This window comes from Piliocolobus tephrosceles, chromosome 15, assembly GCF_002776525.5.
Source record: "Piliocolobus tephrosceles isolate RC106 chromosome 15, ASM277652v3, whole genome shotgun sequence".
Taxonomy (NCBI): Eukaryota; Metazoa; Chordata; class Mammalia; order Primates; family Cercopithecidae; genus Piliocolobus; species Piliocolobus tephrosceles.
In genome coordinates, this window is record NC_045448.1 from 38,371,462 (window position 1) to 38,391,193 (window position 19,732).

A 19,732-nucleotide genomic window follows, 5' to 3' on the forward strand; every position below is an offset into this window, starting at 1 on the left:
AAAGATCTATAATTTATGTTCTCTCAAATCCAAAATGGAAATATGTGATGACGGGAGGGCCATAATATTTATGATACTGCAAAAGAGGCAGTACATACATTTGGGGCTAAAAGTTGCAAAGGACAGAGTATTTTCAGGCAACAGGTTCAGGAATGTAACCAAGAAAGTCTCTCCTAAAACACTGCAATAAAGACTTCAAACAATATTGTAAACACTTCTTTCCATCTCGTTTATTTCTGATTCCTCTACCTTTGGCAACATTTGATAAAGTTTTTCTAACTGAAATCTAATCCAATTTAAAACCTGCATATGGAAGAATTAAAAATTAGTTTTGATTCTAAAATCCAAGTCTTAGCACCAGGGACCCTAATATGTTAAGGGGAAAATAGTCCACATAACCTCTGTATCCAATCCCCTTATCTTTTTTTTTTCTTTTTTTTCTTTTGAGAAAGTCTCACTCTGTCACCCAGGCTGGAACGCAGTGGCACGGTCTCAGCTCACTGCAACCTCTGCCTTTGAGGTTCAAGAGATTCTCCTGTCTCAGCCTCCTGAGTAGCTGAGATTACAGATGCCCACCACCACCCCCAGCTAATTTTTTTGTTTTTGGTAGAGACGGTGTTTCACCATGTTGGCCAGGCTGGTCTTGAACTCCTGGCCTCAAGCAGTTGACTCACCTCAGCCTCCCAAAGTGCTGAGATTGCAGGCATAAGCCACCGAGCCCAGCCCAATCCCCTTATCTTATTTTCAGGTAAAAATAATAATAATAATAAGCCCACAATTTTTATTTCCTTATTGACTCTTAAAATTCTGGTCAAAGTTTGCCTGCTTCTCACATTGGCAAAAATAATACAAAATTCAAATTTTCAACATTTTGTTACATAAGTTCTATAGTTTCACTTATAATAAATATTCAAAAGTGAATTCAGTTAAACTAATAATTAAATGAATAAGCTAAACTTCTACATTAAATCTGGCAGTTTTATGAGCAAATGAACTTGTATACAGCTGTATATAGATAATTTTAAATCAACAAAATACACATCAGAATAGCTAACATTAAAAAGATTGACAATACTGTTTACAAGATATACTGCAACTCTAAGTCTCTCACAATGCTGGTGGAAGTGTAAAATTAGTGAAACCACTTTGGAAAAAACTTTGGCAATCCCTACTAAAATTAAATGGGTATTTTCCCATGACCCAGCAATTCTACTCCTGGGTATAAACCCAACAGAATTTACTGCTTACATCACCAAGACTTGTACAAGAACGTTCATTAGCAGTTTTATTCATAACAGACAAAAACTAAAAACCCATATGTCTGTAAGTAGAAAGGGTAAATTACGATATATTCATCCAATGAAATATCACTCGGCAACAAAAATAACATACAACATATTTTTGACACATGTAACAATGTGCATACACCAGTCTTAATGCTTAGTGAAAGAAACCAGACACAGGAGTACATACTCTATGATTACATTTATGTGAAGTAGGCAAAACTAATCTACATTAATACAAGTCAGAACAGAAGTGGCCCTTGAGAGCTGGAGATAGCACTAACTGGGAAGGGGAATAGAGAGCCTCCTAGAATACAGGAAATGCTCTCTCTCCCGATCTGAGAGACAGTGGTTACAATAGCATATGTATATAAAAATTCACTGGCTATATTAAAGTTTGTACACTTTATGTATATAAGTTACACCCAATAAAAAATAAGTAATAGGCCGGGCACAGTGGCTCATGCCTGTAATCCGTAATCCCAGCACTTTGGGAGGCCAAGGCAGACGGATCACAAGGTCAGGAGATCGAGACCATCCTGGCTAACCCGGTGAAACCCCGTCTCTACTAAAAACACAAAAAAACCAGCCAGGCGTGGTGGCGGGTGCCTGCAGTCCCAGCTACCCGGGAGGCTGAAGCAGGAGAATGGCGTGAACCTGGAAGGCGGAGCTTGCAGGGAGCAGAGATCGTGCCACTGCACTCCAGCCTGGGCAACAGAGCAAGACTCCATCTCTACATACATACATACATAAATAACCCAAGGAAGAAGCATTTTAAAATATTGCTCCTTCTCCAAATACATTTCATTCTTGAGAAAGAACATAAAACAAAGCTTTTCTTCACGTTCGCACATATCTCATGAAATCTCAAACACTGTTATCCTTAAAGAAGAAAGTAAAATCAAGTTCAACATCTCATAGGGCTCATTCTGAGATACTTGTGCTTGTGGCCAGTTATATGTAGCAGTGCGTATGGATTCTTAAAGATAGTTTTTTACTCCTGGTCTCTGGCAACAGTTTGGGGAGCAGCTCCTTAAATAGCAAAGAATAAAAACATAAAGGACAGTTTTTTAAAAGCGCCATTAGCAAATATGCTGTGGATGGAGTTAAAAGTCTTGTGTAGCAAATAGAGCAAGGATCCTTTATTTACTAAGCTTAGATACCAGTGGATAGCAAGAAATTTACATTTGTACTCACATATATCCTCCCATCAGTCTAGTTCAACTCTGAAGTAAATAAAAGTAAATATTCACAAAAGAATAATTTAGTGTAGGTATATCCTATAAAGTAACCTGTACTTTACATATTGTAGATATATGAGAAAATGACCAAACATAATGTTACATAATAGTTTTTAGAATAACGGCTTTGGCATCAAATTGCCTAGTCTGGAATTTAAGACTTGTCACTTACTTTGAGTCTCATTTTTTCAACTACCAAGTTGAAATACAATTATCACTGCACAGGGTTATTCCTGAATACTAAGTAAGATAATGCCTGTTAAATGCTTAGTAATCAAAATATCTAGAATTCAGATTCAAAAAACGTTACATCATAAAATAGTATGTGCTTCTTAATGGAAGAACACATCATCATCTATGAAGTACTCTTGCCAAAAGAGTGTCAAACCTGAGTCTGATGAAGTCTCTAGATTCAATTAATAACTTACAGAAGATTCACAGAACACAGAACACGTAAAACTACAACAATGGGATGCAATCAACAAATCCAGAGTGGGAAACCCTATAACCAACATCAGTATCTTCAACAATAAACTGCCAAGAAAGAGAGAGGGAGGAAGGGAAACCTAAAATGCATTAAAAACACTTTAAAGACAACCAATCACAATGTGGACCTCAGCTGGCTGGATTCAAACTATTAAAAAAAAAAACAAAAACAAAAACAAAAAGCAGTTGAGGTGGCCAGGCACGGTGGCTCACACCTGTAATCCCAGCACTTTGGGAGGCTGAGGCGGGAGGATCACTATAAAGTCAGGAGTTCCGATACCAGCCTGGCCAACATGGTGAAACTCCTATGTCTACTAAAAATACAAAAATTAGCTGGGCGTTGTGGTGCACACCTGTAATCCCAGCTACTTGGGAGGCTGAGGCAGGAGAATCGCTTGAACCCACGAGACAGAGGTTGCAATGAGTTGAGATCGCGCCACTGCACTCCAACCTGGGAGACAGAGAAAGAATCTGTCTCAAAAAAAAACAAAACAAAACAAAAATACAAAAGCAGTTAAGGCAACTTGAAAATTGAACACTTATAAGACATTTTATAATGTTAAGAAATTATTTTTATGATAATTGTAATGTTCAAAAAAGTCCTTATTTTTAAGAAACATACTGAAATATTTATAAATTAAATGATGTCTGCGATTTACTTCAAAATAATACATCAGGTGTAGAGTGAGTTATAGATGAAATGAGATTGGAATTGGTAAGTGCTAAAACTTGTTTAGTATATGGGCATTATATTATTGTCTACTTTTACATGTGTTTATTAATAAAACTCTTCATAATAAAGTTTTAAAAAACAGAAAAAACAGGAAATGGTATAAAAGTAGAAGCAACTCTATAGAGAATTAAGAATCCTTATCTAAGAGAATTCAGTAATAATAGCCATCACCATTACTTAACATCAATATAACAAGCACTGTGTTTAGTTTCATGTATGTAATTCTACTAAATTAAGTTTTGACCGTTGTAAACTGATTCCTAGAATTCAAACTATTTTTACAACAGCCAGATGTGACAATCTAATCAGCATTTTTCTAACAGTTCCTACTGACACTGGAATAATCTATTTCACTTTGAAAGGGTTTAACTAAAATTATGCAGCCATGAAAAAGAATGAAATCATGTTCTTTGCAGCAACATGGATGCAGCTGGAGACCATTATCCTAAACAAATTAATGCAGGAACAGAAAACGAAATACCACATGATTTTACTTAAAAGTAGAAGCCAAATAAGGGTACTTATTAGATGGCAACAACAGATAATGGGGAGTACTAGAGGAGAGAGGGAGGGAGGGGGCAAGGGTTGAAAAACCGTTGGGTACTATGCTCAATACCTGGGTGACAAGATCAATCGTACCCCAAACATCAGCATTAGGAAACATACCCTAGTAACAAACCTGCACACATAGACCCTGATTCTAAAGTAAAAGTTAAATTTTTTTTTTAAAGTAAACAGTTTGGATTATAACTCAAGTATAAAATGAGCCCATAATGATATAAAGGATTGAATAAATAAATAAACAAACAGGGAGAAGATACAACTCTTCCCAACAGAAGAATCCTAAATAATGTATTTAGATGCCTTCCTCCTATTAGAAGGTAGAGCTTAATCCTCCTCCTTCCCTATTCTTTGAGGTTGGGGTGGAATGACTAAAAAATAGCAAGTCTGCAGTGGTGAAACCTGGCAAACACAAGCTTAACCAAGGGATGAAGAGTAACATTCCTAGCACTATCATATGACTATACGCACCCCCAGATACAATGTGATGAGAAGGGTATTTGACCTCAGTAGTATTCTTTCCAAAATCCCATCACCCCAGTCTAACCATGACAGAAATGTAAGACAAACTTAAATTGAGGAACATTCTTCAAAATACCTTACCAGTACTCCTCAAAATAGTCAAGATCACCAGGCTCCCACCTGTAATCCCAGTACTTTGGGAGGCCAAGGCGGGCAGATCACCTGAGGTCAGGAGTTTGAGACCAGCCTGGCCAACATGGTGAAACCCCAACTCTACTGAAAATACAAAAAATTAGCTGGGTGTGGTGGCAGCCACCTGTAATCCCAGCTACTTGGGAGGCTGAGGCGAGATAATTGCTTGAACCCAGGAGACGGAGGTTGCAGTGAGCCGAGATTGCGCCATTGCACTCCAGCCTGGGCAACAAGAGCAAAACTACGTCTCAATAAACAAACAAACAAAAAAAAAAAGGCCGGGCGCAGTGGCTCACGCCTGTAATCCCAGCACTTTGGGAGGCCGAGAAGAGCGGATCACGAGGTCAGGAGATCGAGACCATCCTGGCTAACATGGTGAAACCCCGTCTCTACTAAAAAATACAAAAAACTAGCCGGGCGAGGTGGTGGACGCCTGTAGTCCCAGCTACTCGGGAGGCTGAGACAGGAGAACGGCGTGAACACGGGAGGCGGAGCTTGCAGTGAGCTGAGATCTGGCCACTGCACTCCAGCCTGGGCGATAGAGCAAGACTGCCTCAAAAAAATAAAATAAAAAAAAAATAAAAAAAAAAATTTAAAAAAAAAAAAAGAAAAGAAAAGAAAGAAAAAAGGTCAAAGTCAAGATAATGAAAAAAAGGAAAGGCTGATAAACTCTCACAGACCAGAAGAAACTAAGGAGACATGACAGCTAAATCTAGGAATCATATTCTATATTAGATCCTGTAATAGAAAGAAGAGCACCAATGGAAAAACTGCAGAAGCCTGAATGAAGTCTGGGGTTTAGTTAACAGTACTGTACCAATATTGGTTTCTTAGTTTTGCAAATGTATCACACTAATGATAACATTAGAAGAAACTAGGTAAAGGGTACAGGTATACATGCTCTCTTTGTTATATTTCAATACAAAAAATGTGTTTGAAAACTTAAAAAATATGACCTCTAATATTGTGTTAAAAATGGAAAAAAAAAAAAAAAAACCTTTAAGAAAAATCAGTCTGGGCATGGTGGCTCACGCCCGTAATCCCAGCACTTTGGGAGGCCGAGGGGGAGTGGATCACCTGAGGTTGGGAGTTCGAGACCAGCCTGACCAACATGGACAAACCCTATCTCTACTAAAAATACAAAATTAGCTGGGCATGGTGGCACATGTCTGTAATCCCAGCTACTTGGGAGGCTGAAGCAGGAGAACCGCTTGAACCCAGGAGGTGGAGGTTGCAGTGAGCCAAGAATGTGCCATTGCACTCCAGCCTGGGCAGCAAGAGTGCAACTCCATCTCACAAAAAAAAAAAAAAAAAAAAAAATCAGTTGACTAAAAATTGTAATATCAAAGCAAAACCCCATCAACAGTTAAATGGATAAGTAAAATGTGGCATAATCATACAGTAGAATATTTAATTTTATTTTTATTTATTTTTGAGACAGAGTTTCACGCTTGTTGCCCAGGCTAGAATGTGATGGTGCAATCTCGGCTCACTGCAACCTCCGCCTCCCAGGTTCAAGCGATTGCCCTGCCTCAGCCTCCCAAGTAACTGGGATTACAGGTGCCCACCACCACGCCCAGCTAATTTTTGTATTTTTAGTAGAGACGGGGTTTCATCATGTTGGCCCAGCTGGTCTCGGACTCCTGACCTCAGGTGATCCACCCACCTTGGCCTCCCAAAGTGCTGGGATTACAGGCGTGAGCCACTGCGCCCTGCCCTCATACAGTAGATTAAGGAAACAAAAACAATGCAAAAACATGGGTACATCTCAAAGTTAGAATGTCAACAAAATAAGCCAAACACAGAATACCTATGGTATGATTTCATTCATGTAAAGTTCAAAAACAGCGAAATGAACCTGTGGTGAAAAGCTCAGAACAACAGTTACTTTGGGAGGGTAGATATTAACTGAGAAGTAACACAAAATGGGGGTTGTTCTATATTTTCATCTGGGTGGTGGTAGTAAGGGTGTATACCTACGTAAAAAATTTCATCAAGCTGTGCACTTAAGATTTGTACACCTTTTCTGCATGTAAATTATACTTCAAGGGGAAAAACTTTTTAAGGAAAAGATACATTTATCTAAAGCACACCCCTAAATAAGTAAATAAGAATTAGAAGGGGGGGACGGGGTATAGAATACTTGAGTGTAACATTTATTTAGGAGGGGAAAGTCAACATCCCTCACACCAGAACCATATCCACCAATTCTGTCTTTGATTAGATTTTAATCTCCTCTTGTAAAACTACTCACTACTTTCGTCAACGGCATACTTACATACATTGACTCAGGTCAACACTGAAAACTTACACCGTATGTCACTAGTCTTCTTTCAGCTAGCATCCCACCTGTGCAGGCACATAGGTTAATAAAATAAATCCAACTATCCCATTATTTCTCCTTCTTAATTTTCACCTCATAGGAAAAGCATGACCCACCACATCATCAGTGTAGTGGAGGTACATTATCCAAAAATTAGATTATCATTTAAATGCAATTTTTGATTGACAGAATAAGGTGACTTATATCAGGAATTCTATAGGGCAATACTATAAATGAAAGCTAATAAAGATATTTCAGCTTAAAAGCCGTTAACTAGATGTACAATCTCGCTCAAGCCACCATAACTTTTGCAAGGTTTCTGCAACTCCCCCAGGAAAGAGAGTTCCGTTTGCACAGATATTGCAAATATAATACAACGGGGCTGCTACTCCACTCTGAGCAGCCACTACTAATGGATCAGAGATGGAAACAGAAATGGCACCTGAGGTGAAACTTATATGCCATTCCTAGATAAGTGATCTAAGCTTCCCTCCCCTTCTAACTTTCTACTGTCTGTGACCTACTTGGAACAAAATACATTTGCACTGAACAGCTTAGACACAGATAAATACAATATACACAAGCTAACTTAAGGACTTAAGGGGACCTCAAAATATAGAAATCTTTTATCATCTTTAAATGTACGGTTTTTAAAAAAATATGTCACTACTTAAACATTTCTCTATTTCAGATGTAAAATTCTAGATCAAGTCTAAATGGGAAACCTTTAGCTGAGCATGGTGGCTCATACCTGTAATCCCAACATGTTGGGAGGCTGAGGTGGGAGAATCACTTGAGGCCAGAAGTTCAAGACCAGCCTGGACAACATAGTGAGAACCCCATCTTCACAAAAAATTTAAAAATCAGCCAAGCACTGTGGCGCATGCCTGTAGTACCAGCTACTTGGGAGGCTGAGGTGGGAGGATCACTTGAGCAGAGGAGGTTGAGGCTGCAGTAAGCCATTTTCATACCACTGCACTCCAGCCTGTGTGACAGAGTGAGATCGCGTCTCAATCAATGAGAAAAACTGTAAAATGATTTATCTTTCTCAATGTTCCAAACATGTAAAATATTGTTCTCTAATATAAACTATGTTATTGATACTCAGGTATATTTGAGAATGCCTGAAATGATCCCCATGAAAAAACTTTACTGAAAAGCTTCCCGGAAAAACAAACCAAATGAGAATGTTTACCTTATTTCTTATCTCGAAGAGAATGCACACCCAATTACAAATGTACACAGAACTCATAAAGGTGATCATCCTGACAGGTGTTTAGACAATTACATAATTCTGTCAAAGTGTTATTTCTAATAATTCATGTGGCTTCTGAATGTCACAAGTTCCCTATATAGCAATTCCACTAAGTGTTCCACTGCAAAATTTCCAATTCCTTCTCCTGTTCCCTTTCAAACTCCCATTCCCTCAATCCGACTTGCAATTATCAGAAAAACATTCCATTTCAAGTGAAAAAATTTTTTTCCCCTTTTTTTTTCAGGAGAGAAAGAGTCAGGTAGAGATAGGTAAGTAACAATTGTCTGGTACCACCTCAAAGTGAAAATGCATAGAAGGGAAAGAGATTCATCAATTAAAATGTAAGTATCTCCTAAGACCCAATTCTTGTGCCAGGTGCTTGATGATCAACAGAGGGCCCACCCATGACAGAGATTAAAGTAGTCAGAAAAAAATAAGCAACTAAAGTAATATCAATAAAACATACAACCATGAGTTAAGGAAGAGGAGGTAATATAGTCCTAGATGTCAGGGAAGGCCCCCATGAAAAGATGAGACAAGAATATCATAATATTTGAGAAAAAACATGGCATACTCAAGGAACAGCAAAAACTATAGTTTATTTTAGACATATGAAGGGCAAGAGATGAGATTCAGAGATCATGGATGCCTGTAGAAGTCACTCTAAGGAACTGGACTTTATCTCCAAAGGTAACAGTCACGAAAACTGACTTGTCTGAGGAACATAGATACACTTTTTCAAAGGTCTCTATCCGTCTACTTTGCTCACTGTAAAGGTGGCCAAAAGGAAAGTGTGAAGAAATAACAAAAAGGGAAAGAAGATAAATAGTACTTCAGAGACTTCTAGGATATACTCAGACAACTTGGGTTAGAGCTACAATGTCTGGAACACAGAAGCTCAATCATATGCTTCCTTATGCAGTATATGCAGAAGGGAATTATGGCGATGAAGAATCAAGAGCTCAAACTTACATTACTGTATTGACCAGGAAGTCCTATAAAGAATTATATTTCTATAGAATTAAAAATGCAGTTCTGTCAGCCTGGACAACAAAGTAAGACCCCCATTGCAACAAAAAAAAAAAAAAAAAATTTTTTTAAGAGTTGGGCTTGGTGGCACATGCCTGTAGTCCTAGCTTCTCGGGAGGCTGAGGTGGGAGGATTGCTTGAGATTGGGAGGTTGAGGTTGCAGTGAGCCATGATCACACCACTGCGCTCCATCCTGGGTGACAGAGTGAGACCACTTAAATTAAAAAAAAAAAAAAAAAAAAAAAAAAAACACAGTGCTGGTTTTTGTCTTTTTTTTTCACAGGCTTGGTTGGTACTTTTTTCTTTTTAACTGGGTTCAATTTAAAAGACTATTCACCTTGTTATACATGTATCTAAGCATGAAGTCCAGTAGAAATGACTTCCCTTTACGAAAAGCTCCTGCTACAGATACCACTACTATGTTAAGATCTCGTATGTGCTCCTGTAGCAGTATCTGCTCCAAAGCTTCTTCATCAAGTTCAAAGTTATGGTCATCTTCATGAGCAAGAACAATCTGTACTGGACATGGTTTCTTCATAACCTCATCAGAATTTACTAAGTCATCATCTTCATAATTCTCACCTAGAATTTAAAAAGAAAGAAAGTGGTTACTTTAATCCCTACATTACGAACTTTCATTAAGGACCGCAACTAAAGCAAAATTTCAAATAAAAAATTGCCCCTTCTTTCATTATAGATATTACAATGTTCCTTTGGATTTCTCACTCCCTCTGTAACAGGACAAAGAATGCTGATAAGATTTCCCACTTGATATGGTTGGCTGTGTCCCCACCCAAATCTCATCTTGAATTGTAGCTCCCACAATTCCCATGTGTTGTGGTAGGGACCCAGTGGGAGGTAACTGAATCATGTGGGAGGGTCTCTCCTGTGCTGTTCTCATGATAGTAAGTCTCACGAAATCTGATGATTTTAGGAGGTTTCCCTGCACAAGCTCTCTTCTCCTCTGCCACTATGTGAATGAGATTTGCCTTTCACCTTCCACCATGATTGTGAGACCTCCCCAGCCACATGGAACTGTAAGTCCATTAAACCTCTTTCTTTTGCAAACTGCCCAGTCTCAAGTATGTCTTTACTACCAGCATGAAAATGGACTCATACACCATTATACATATAGATAAACAATAATACTAAATATGGCTTCTATCTCAATGAAGTATTAACAGCTAAATGTGAACAGCAGCTGTTTTTGAGCCCTGTATTATTCTGTAAATAACTTTTGCAACTGTATGCACACAAAAACTAAAGAGGGGAAAAATCAATTTCACCTAATGTTTCAGATCCCAATTTTCCTGTAAGCATCACCTAGAAAATTTACAAACATTACTCTACTTTACAAACGTTAAAAATGTATATTAAAATTGTTCATGTGGCTGGGTGTGGTGGGTGTAATCCCAGCACTTTGGGAGGCCGAGGCGGGCAGATCACCTGAGGTCAGGAGTTCAAGACCAGCCTGGCCAACATGGGGAAACCCCGTCTCTACTAAAAATACAAAAATTAGCTGGGCATGGTAGCGGGTGCCTGTAGTCCCAGCTACTTGGGAGGCTGAGACAGGAGAATCGCTTGAACCTGGGAGGCAGAGGTTGCAGTGAGCTGAGATCGTGCCACTGCACTCCAGCCTGGGCAACAGAGTTAGACTCAGTCTCAAAACACAAAACAAAAAAAAATTATTCATGTTATTTTTCATTCTGAAACCTAAAGAGGAAAATTAGGGTTCTAACAAGTTTCCAAAAATGATACTTACAATAAGTCCCTAATTTAATAACAGTAACCTAAGCACTACAGCCTCCTCATTAAAGCAAAGCATAGGATTAATGTTTCAGTAAAGAACAGTCAGTGAGATGCAGTTATATCTCAGAATTTCATCTCCCACTGGAGCTCTTTCTTACCAAACACTACAGCCACCACTTTAAGACTACATAGCTCCCCAAAACAGCCATATAAACCCTTCCTTTGTTCACCACAACACACTAAAATTAAGGTAACCTTTGCAGACATACTTTACTGAATAGTGATGAAGAAGTACAGAAAATGTAAATAGCAGAGATAAACTTCCAAAGTCTAGGTTTCTGTTCTTCTTTAAAAAAACACCTAGCTTCAGAGGACACATACTTTGTCTGACTTTCTTCTCTACAAACTGCTTGATCCCATGTATCAACTAGTTACTCCAGGGGACCTTATCTTCTCCCACATCAAAATTTCTAAGAGACTCCCTCCTTGAGCCTGTCTACTAAGTGTCAGTTTCCACTCTAAGGACACATACAGTATCCACTGTTTTCAATGCAATCAATGACTGTCCTTCTACTCTGAGGAGAAAGCCAGTCCACTGAGGCGTGGTACAGTATTAGTCAATAGTTCAATAATACCTTACCCACATAACCAATATTCACAGAGCAAAGATTATGTAACTACATTAGTGGATTTTTTATCTTATTACCAAAAGAAGCATCTCATTTCTCTGATTTGCAAAGACTATTAGAGCCTTTACCTCCACATCACAAGGCACCTTTGACTGAATATAGCGAAGTCAACAGCACTATTTCAAAATGTGCTGCAAACAATGACAATGCATTATAAAGAGCAAGCTGCTTCAAAGGAGAATCTTTGAAAGTAAAAACAATCATTACTTAATTAAAGAGGACATTATCACTGCCTGTATCAATGGTATATAACAATAGTCAGGTATGCTATTTGAATGCATGCAAAAAAGTGAACTTTCCAGGAAAAGTTCCAATACAGTTAAATTCTAAACTAATGTCTCATTAGGTAGATCCAGATAAATAACAAAACAGGATGCAAATGGTGTAAGTTTCTAAGCTTAGTTAGTGGTTTAAGACCACGAACTAGGGAGCAAAACTGCCTCGATGTATGTCACTTAACTTCTCTGCACCTGTTTTCTCATCTGGAAAATGGGGGTGTGTAAAACAGGTGTAGCAGTACCTAACTCACAGGGTTGTCATCAGGATTCAATGAGTTGAAATATATATGCTACACAGTAAGCACCATAGGTATAAGTTAACAGTAACTTCAAAATAACCAATCCAACAGAAGCTTTTATTTTCCCCTTGAAATGTCAAAATGCTATGGTGATTTTCACTTGACCAGTGTAGCTGTGTACTGACACTGTCATTCACCCATTTGCTCTGGCACAGACCTGCTGGCTGTCCTTGACATACAGAGATACATCTATGCGTCTTTTACTTACCCCTAAATCTAATCAATAACCTTCTTAATTTGTCTTCACTTCTGAATCTCTATTGATAACATTCCTGCACTTGTCACTGCCATCTTATCTCACACTGTAGCACCTAACTGGTCTCCCTTCATTAATAATACTCTTGTCCTCTTACCCAATGCAATGTAATCTCCACAGAGTACAACTAAATAATATAGTTAAATGTAAAGTTGACCAAGTTACCCTTCTTAAAATCATTGTTACAGAGAACTAATGACTAAAATCCTACACATGCTCTATAAGGTCCCGTACTCACCGCCAATCTCTGTTGCCTCATTTGGTGCTATTCTTCTCTTTAAACCAGTGGTTGCCAATCTTTTTGGTACCAGGGACTGGTTTCATGAAAGACAACTTTTCCACAGAACGGGGAGCAGTGGTTTCGGGATAAAACTGTTCCATCTCAGATCATCAGGCATTAGATTCTCGTAAGAAGCACACAACCCAGATCCCTCACACATGCAGTTCACAATAGGGTTCACGCTCCTTTGAGAATCTAATGTCACCGCTGATGTGACAGGAGGCTAAGCTCAGGCACTAATGCTCGCTTGCCTGCTACTCACCTCTTGCTGTGCGACCCACTTCCTATCAGGCCACAGACGAGTACCAGTCCAAGGCCCTAGGGTTGGGAACTCCTGATTTAAACCAGGTAGCCAAGCTAGCCTTTCATCAGATCCTCATGCTGCTGTTAAGCTCTTTCTAGATTCTGCTGTAATATTCCTCTGCCTAGAGTACTCTTTCCTGTGTTGTTTCCTAATCAATTCAGACTTATTCCTTACATCTCAGCTCAAAAGTCACTTTCCAGGAACAAGAATCTTCCCTGAGGATTCCAACCAAGTTTAGTCATCCTATACTCCCCAAATTTTAATCTATCACTTGAATATTTATGTAAGTATATACTTACTAAATGTCTCCCCTCTTGGATTGCCAATTTACCACTTAGTTTCCCATCATAAGCAGAAAATAGACAAACAAAAGAAGAAAGCCCGGCCGGGCGCGGTGGCTCAAGCCTGTAATCCCAGCACTTTGGGAGGCTGAGACGGGCGGGTCACGAGGTCAGGAGATCGAGACCATCCTGGCTAATACGGTGAAACCCTGTCTCTACTTAAATATACAAAAAACTAGCCAGGCGACGAGTCAGGCGCCTGTAGTCCCAGCTACTCGGGAGGCTGAGGCAGGAGAATGGCGTAAAAGTGAGCTGAGATCCGGCCACTGCACTCCAGCCTGGGTGGCAGAGCAAGACTCCGTCTCAAAAAAAAAAAGAAGAAAGCCCGTAAATACCTTACCATGGCTTCCACAGTCGTACACGATCTGGGCCCAGCCTCCTCTCTCCAGGAGTGAGCAGGGGACCTTATAAAGCATGTTTCATTTTACAACACACTCCTATCCATTCCCGAAGCCTGGACGATCTGGCCTTCTTGCTGTTCCCTGAGGAAGCTAACCCTGTTTCCCACCTTAGAATTTTTGTCGTGTGTTGTCCCCTATCTGGAATGCTCTGTCCTTACAAATTCATGTGGTTTATGTTTCCATCATCCAGCTCTTTAGCTCAAAGGTTATCTCCTCAGCGTGGCCCTCCCTGACCACTCAATCTAAATCACAGATCCCCTTCCTTAACACTTTAATGAAACAGGTTTATTCACAGTTCTTTTCAATTCCTAAAACAACCTTTTTTCATTTGTTTAAATGTGTACCTTATATCTCCCGCTCCACAGAATGTGTGTGCCAGTAAGTAAGGATCCCAATCACCCCATTAACCATTCTCTACCAGCACCGAGAACAGTGCCTGACACCTAGCCTAGCAGGTGCCTAATTTAGGCATTTTACTCAGGAGTCTTACATCTGCCCTTACCTTTTTTTTTTTTGAGGCACAGTGCTCTGTCACCCAGGCTGGAGTGCAGTGGTACGATCTCGGCTCACTGCAACCTCTGCCTCCTGGGTTCAAGCCATTCTCCTGTCTTGGCCTCCAGAGTAGCTGGAACAACAGGTGCCCAACACCTTGCCAGGCTAATTTTTGTATTTTTAGTAGAGACAAGGTTTCCCCATGTTGGCCAGGCTGGTCTCAAACTCCTGACCTCAGGTGATCCACCCACCTCAGCCTCCCAAAGTACTAGGATTACAGGCATGAGCCACTACGTCTGGCCCTGTCCTTACCTAGTTTATAAGCAAATGTGATAAATAGTTTAGGGAAATACCTCCGGCAACTCAAGAGTATTAAGTATATATAACACAAAAATTCCATAAAAATTATGAAGTTTGGCCAGGCACAGTGGCTCATGCCTGTAATCCCAACAATTTGGGAGGCTAAGGAGGGCGGATCACCTAAGGTGAGGAGTTCGAGACCAGCCTAACCAACATGGAGAAACCCCATCTCTAATAAAAATACGAAATTAGCCAGGAGTGGTGGCGCATGCCTGTAATCCCAGCTACTCAGGAGGCTGAGGGAGGAGAATCGCTTGAACCCGGGAGACGGAGGTTGCAGTGAGCCAAGATTGCGCCATTGCACTCCAGCCTGGGCAACAAGAACGAAACTCCATCTCAAAACCCAAAAAAAAAACAATTATGAACCAAGTAAAACACTTTTAAAAAGAACTCAAAAGTAATAACTGCTAAAATATCACAATGACCAAATGTGGAGGTTGGTGATTTTGCTAAAACCAACAAACAGTTTTGTTCTTACTGTAAAGAAAGCATTAGTTGGTTTTTTAGAAGTTTAAGGAAAAAAAACAAAAAAAAACCCACTAGGCAGAAAACCTTTGTTAACTTGAAAATTCACCTACATTAGTTGGCCACAGTTACTATGCGACCAAATTTATTGGCATAGACAAAGACAGGCCTTTCAAATAGACAGAATATGGCTACATATTTGTCACTATTATCTATTCTACAGCCTTTTAAAGAGAAGGGGTAGCAAATAGATTTCAAAGGTATAATGGAGCATAACAATGATGTGATTCACCTGCATCTATCTACTTACTCCCCATGATGATTTCTCTACCAAATAGGGACTAAATACAGTACTCCATCAAATACTGATAGAAGTAATTGAATAAAAGAGAATTGTATGTAAGGTTCATTAGGATACCTGTAAATACTGTATTAGCATTTAGTGATTACCTATAATTAAAAGTCTTTAAATCCGGCACTAACTACTCTAAAATTTTAAACTGAAATTACATCCTCTGTATACAATAGTGATTTTATTTCCATTTTTCAATGTCAAAAATTTACTGGGACAAGTAGATTTCAGTCCTCCAGCACATTTTTGTGATTCACAGTTCCAAGTCAGTTCTCCCTACTCTAGCCCCCAAATCGGTCTTTCAAGGTCAAAGCTAAAAGACACCTACAGATGATCACCTGCTTCTCAAATATCTCTCCACATATTAACACTAAGGTACCTACCTAATATCTATTTGCCACAAGGCCTAACAAAAGAAAGGTGTCTTAGTAAAAAGACCTGTGATTGCCAGAGGTTAGGGGGACAGGGAGGGATGAACAGGTATAACACAAAAGATTTCTTAGGGCAGTGAAACTATTCTCTATAATACAAAATTGGTTGATACCCGTCACTATACATCTGTGAAAAACCCACTGAATGTACAACCCCAAGAGTGAACCCTAATGTAAAACTATAGACTTTGGATGATAATGATGTGTTAGTGAAGGTTCATCGATTTTAACAAAAGCACCACTGTGGGTGAAATGCTGATGGCGGGGGAGAGTGCATATATATGGAGGGGCAGAGAGTATGTGTGAACTACACTTTCGCTTCATTTTGCTGTGAAGCTAAAATTGTTCTTAAAAAAAAACAAAAAGTCTATTTAAATAAGACACCTGTCTTTTTGTTGTCTAATCACACTTTATCTTAAATCTGCCAAATTCATACACTCAGCATGTATTCCAACAGCAAAATTTACACTTCAGGGCTGACCTAGATCCATCAGCAAAATTCAAGCTTAATTATAAACTAAGATAATAAAAAAAGTGCTACAAATCTACATAATAATAAAATGTAGCATTAATGTTAGATTACATCAACCCAAAGCTAAACTTATAAAAAGAGAACAAAGAATAATTCACCTTTCAACAGGAATGAAAAGTATATTTTATTATTCACATTTCAAACAAAAACTTGAAAGAAATTTTTACGGAAAGTAACCTTGATTCAGTCTATTCAGTCTACTTATAAAAATTAGTTATCCCACAAAAGCTAAGTAATGTGTTAGTGCCTAGTACTTGAACCTCAACATTTATATTTCATACCCAAGTGAAAACAGTATCTAGGTATTCAAGTTTATTCTAGCACATATTTTTTAAGAGCCTTAAAGAGGTTATACCATGATTAAATATATTTCTAGGGATTTATTATAAGGAAATAAAGACGCTAATGAAGATGTTCAAGTTTACCAATTTTATTTCTGGGGGTAAAAATTAATGTTGCATACCTCAAAACTGGCAAGTGGCCCAACAGTTATTTTAGCCATATACTGACATATTATGCAGCCTAGAAAACACATTTACACTCTTAAAAAATTATACATATATATATACATATTTAAATTCTTTTTTTTTTTTTTTGAGATGGAGTTTTGCTCCATCGCCCAGGCTGGAGTGCAGTGGCGTGATCTCGGCTCACTGCCACCTCCACATCCCGGGTTCAAGCAATTCTTCTCTCTCAGCCTCCCAAGTAGCTGGGACTACAGGCACCTGCCACCATGCCTGGCTAAATTTTTTGTATTTTTACTAGAGTCGGGGTTTCACCTTGTTGATCAGGCTGGTCTCAACTCCTGACCTCAGGTGATCTACTCACCTCAGCCTCCCAAAGTGCTGGGATTACAGGCGTGAGCCACCGCACCCAGCCAAAAAAATATGTATTTTTTTAAACAGCATAAAATTGGCCAGGTGTAGCTTTTCAAGCACTGTTTTTCAAGCAATGGACAACACATAGCACAAGGAAACTTTCAAGGTGAGTGCCATGATCATTCCCAGCTCTCCGCCTGGGAACAATTTCCTAACTATAGCGTAAGGAACTAGAGCACAAAAATCTGAGTTCAAGATTACTAGAGCAGTAGGAATCTGTGAGGCAGGATACCAGAGAAAAAGGATCTATGCAGACGTGGAGCCCAGAAGTCCTTGGACAAGGACAATAAGCATCACAGGTGCAGGGGAACACAATACTATGCAACGCTTACCAGAAGGAAGCTACTGCAGGGTTGAGAGAGAAACGTAAGTCAAACATTACTGAGACACTTTGGAGTTCTGGCGCAGCCAGAGTGGAAAGAAACATCTATACCTCAGGCATCAAGCTGAGACACTAGAATGGTCTTATCTTAGAATTAAGGGTCAAGTTCTAGAGTAAGGCCTACTGACAATCCATCCAATCAAAGTCTAAACAAAACTAAGACTTGAAAAGATCTGCAAGGTACACAGTTTGGAAATTTAGTACCACTAAGTTAGGGAGATTTCCTCTAAGCTTTCCACAGAACCACACTAACGAAGTATGAAGCAAAGCCAAGGTCAAGATCCATCAGTAATTAAACTGCTTGCCAAACCAAAAACAAGGCAAGAGAATCCAAAATCTCTACAATGTGTAACATTTAACATACAGTATATAAATCAGAAATTACTAGACATACAAACAAAGAAGGAAATGGAGCCCATAGTCAAGAAAGAAAAGCAGTTAACAGTACCAATTCTGCCATGACCCAGATGTTGAATTTAGCAGACAAACGCTTTTAACTAGATACTGTAAATATGTTCAAGGACTTACAGGAAAATAAAGTCTTAATAAATAAATAGATGAGGAGTCTCAGCCAAAAAACTACAGAAACTATTTTTAAAAAAATGAAAATTCTAGAACTGACAAGTACAATAATTAAAATGAAATACTCACTGGATGGACAGTAGCAGACTGTAGGTAACAGAAGAAAGTTTGTAAACTTGAAAAGAGATCAAAAGAGATTTTCTAATCTTAAGTACAGAGAGAAAAAAGAATAAAGAAAAACTAAGAGACTCTCAGGAACCTATGGAACACTAACCAACTTGCATTTAGAATCCCAGAAGAACAAAGTGAGGCTGGAGCTGAAAAAATATTTGAAGAAGTAATAGTCATAATGTCACCAAAAGTTGATGACAGAGATTTACAGGTCCAAAAAGCTCAGCAAACCTCCAGTAGGGTAATACCACATCAGCCAGACTGCTAAAAACCAAAATCCAAAAAAAAACAGGACACAGAGCAGAATAATTCAAATAATTATTATATAGCTATTTAACAAGTATACACTTATTATACAGAGCAGAATAATTCAAATAACCGCTTCTTATCACATCATCACTGAAGCACTGGAGGCCAGAGGACAAGGGATTGATAGCTTTATAGAGTTTCAAAAAAAGTGTCAACCTAGACTTTTATATTCAGTGAAAATGATCATTCAAAAATGAAAGTAAAATAAAGACAGCAAAAGCAAAGAGTATGGCCGGGTGCAGTGGCTCACACCTGTAATCCCGGCACTTTGGGAGGCCGAGGTGGGCAGATCGCAAGGTCAGGAGATCAAGACCATTCTGGCCAACATGGTGAAACCCCGTCTCTACTAAAATACAAAAAATCAGCCAGGCATGGTGGTGCACGCCTGTAATCCCAGCTACTTGGGAGGCTGAGGCAGGGGAATCGCTTGAACCCGGGAGGCTGCAGTGAGCCGAGATCGTGCCACTGCACTCCAGCCTAGCGACAGAACAAGACTCCATGTCAAAAAAAAAGAAAAAAGCAAAGAGTATCTGTCATCAGCAGATGTGCATTACATGAGAGCTATATAATGTTCTTCAGGCTGAAATGAAACATTATCAAATGGAAAATCTCTTTATTACTTCCTATTGCTCTGAATCCAAAATAGTAAATAGATACAAACATAAAAGACTAGTTC

The 19,732-nt window shown here is 39.0% G+C and overlaps 1 protein-coding gene across 5 annotated transcripts in view; it reads right to left on the reverse strand.

Annotated features, from left to right (window-relative positions):
- ATL2 (atlastin GTPase 2) overlaps positions 1-19,732 on the reverse strand; it is a 79,217-nt gene that overhangs the window by 39,143 nt on the left and 20,342 nt on the right. For 4 of the 5 annotated variants that reach the window (XM_023216316.3, XM_023216317.2, XM_023216320.3 and 1 more), the window contains one exon: positions 9,903-10,147. The exons of the other annotated variant lie outside the window; for it this stretch is intronic. In XM_023216316.3, coding sequence (XP_023072084.2) covers positions 9,903-10,147 — 245 coding nt within the window. The remainder of the gene's footprint in view (positions 1-9,902; positions 10,148-19,732) is intronic. 5 annotated transcript variants of the gene reach the window in all.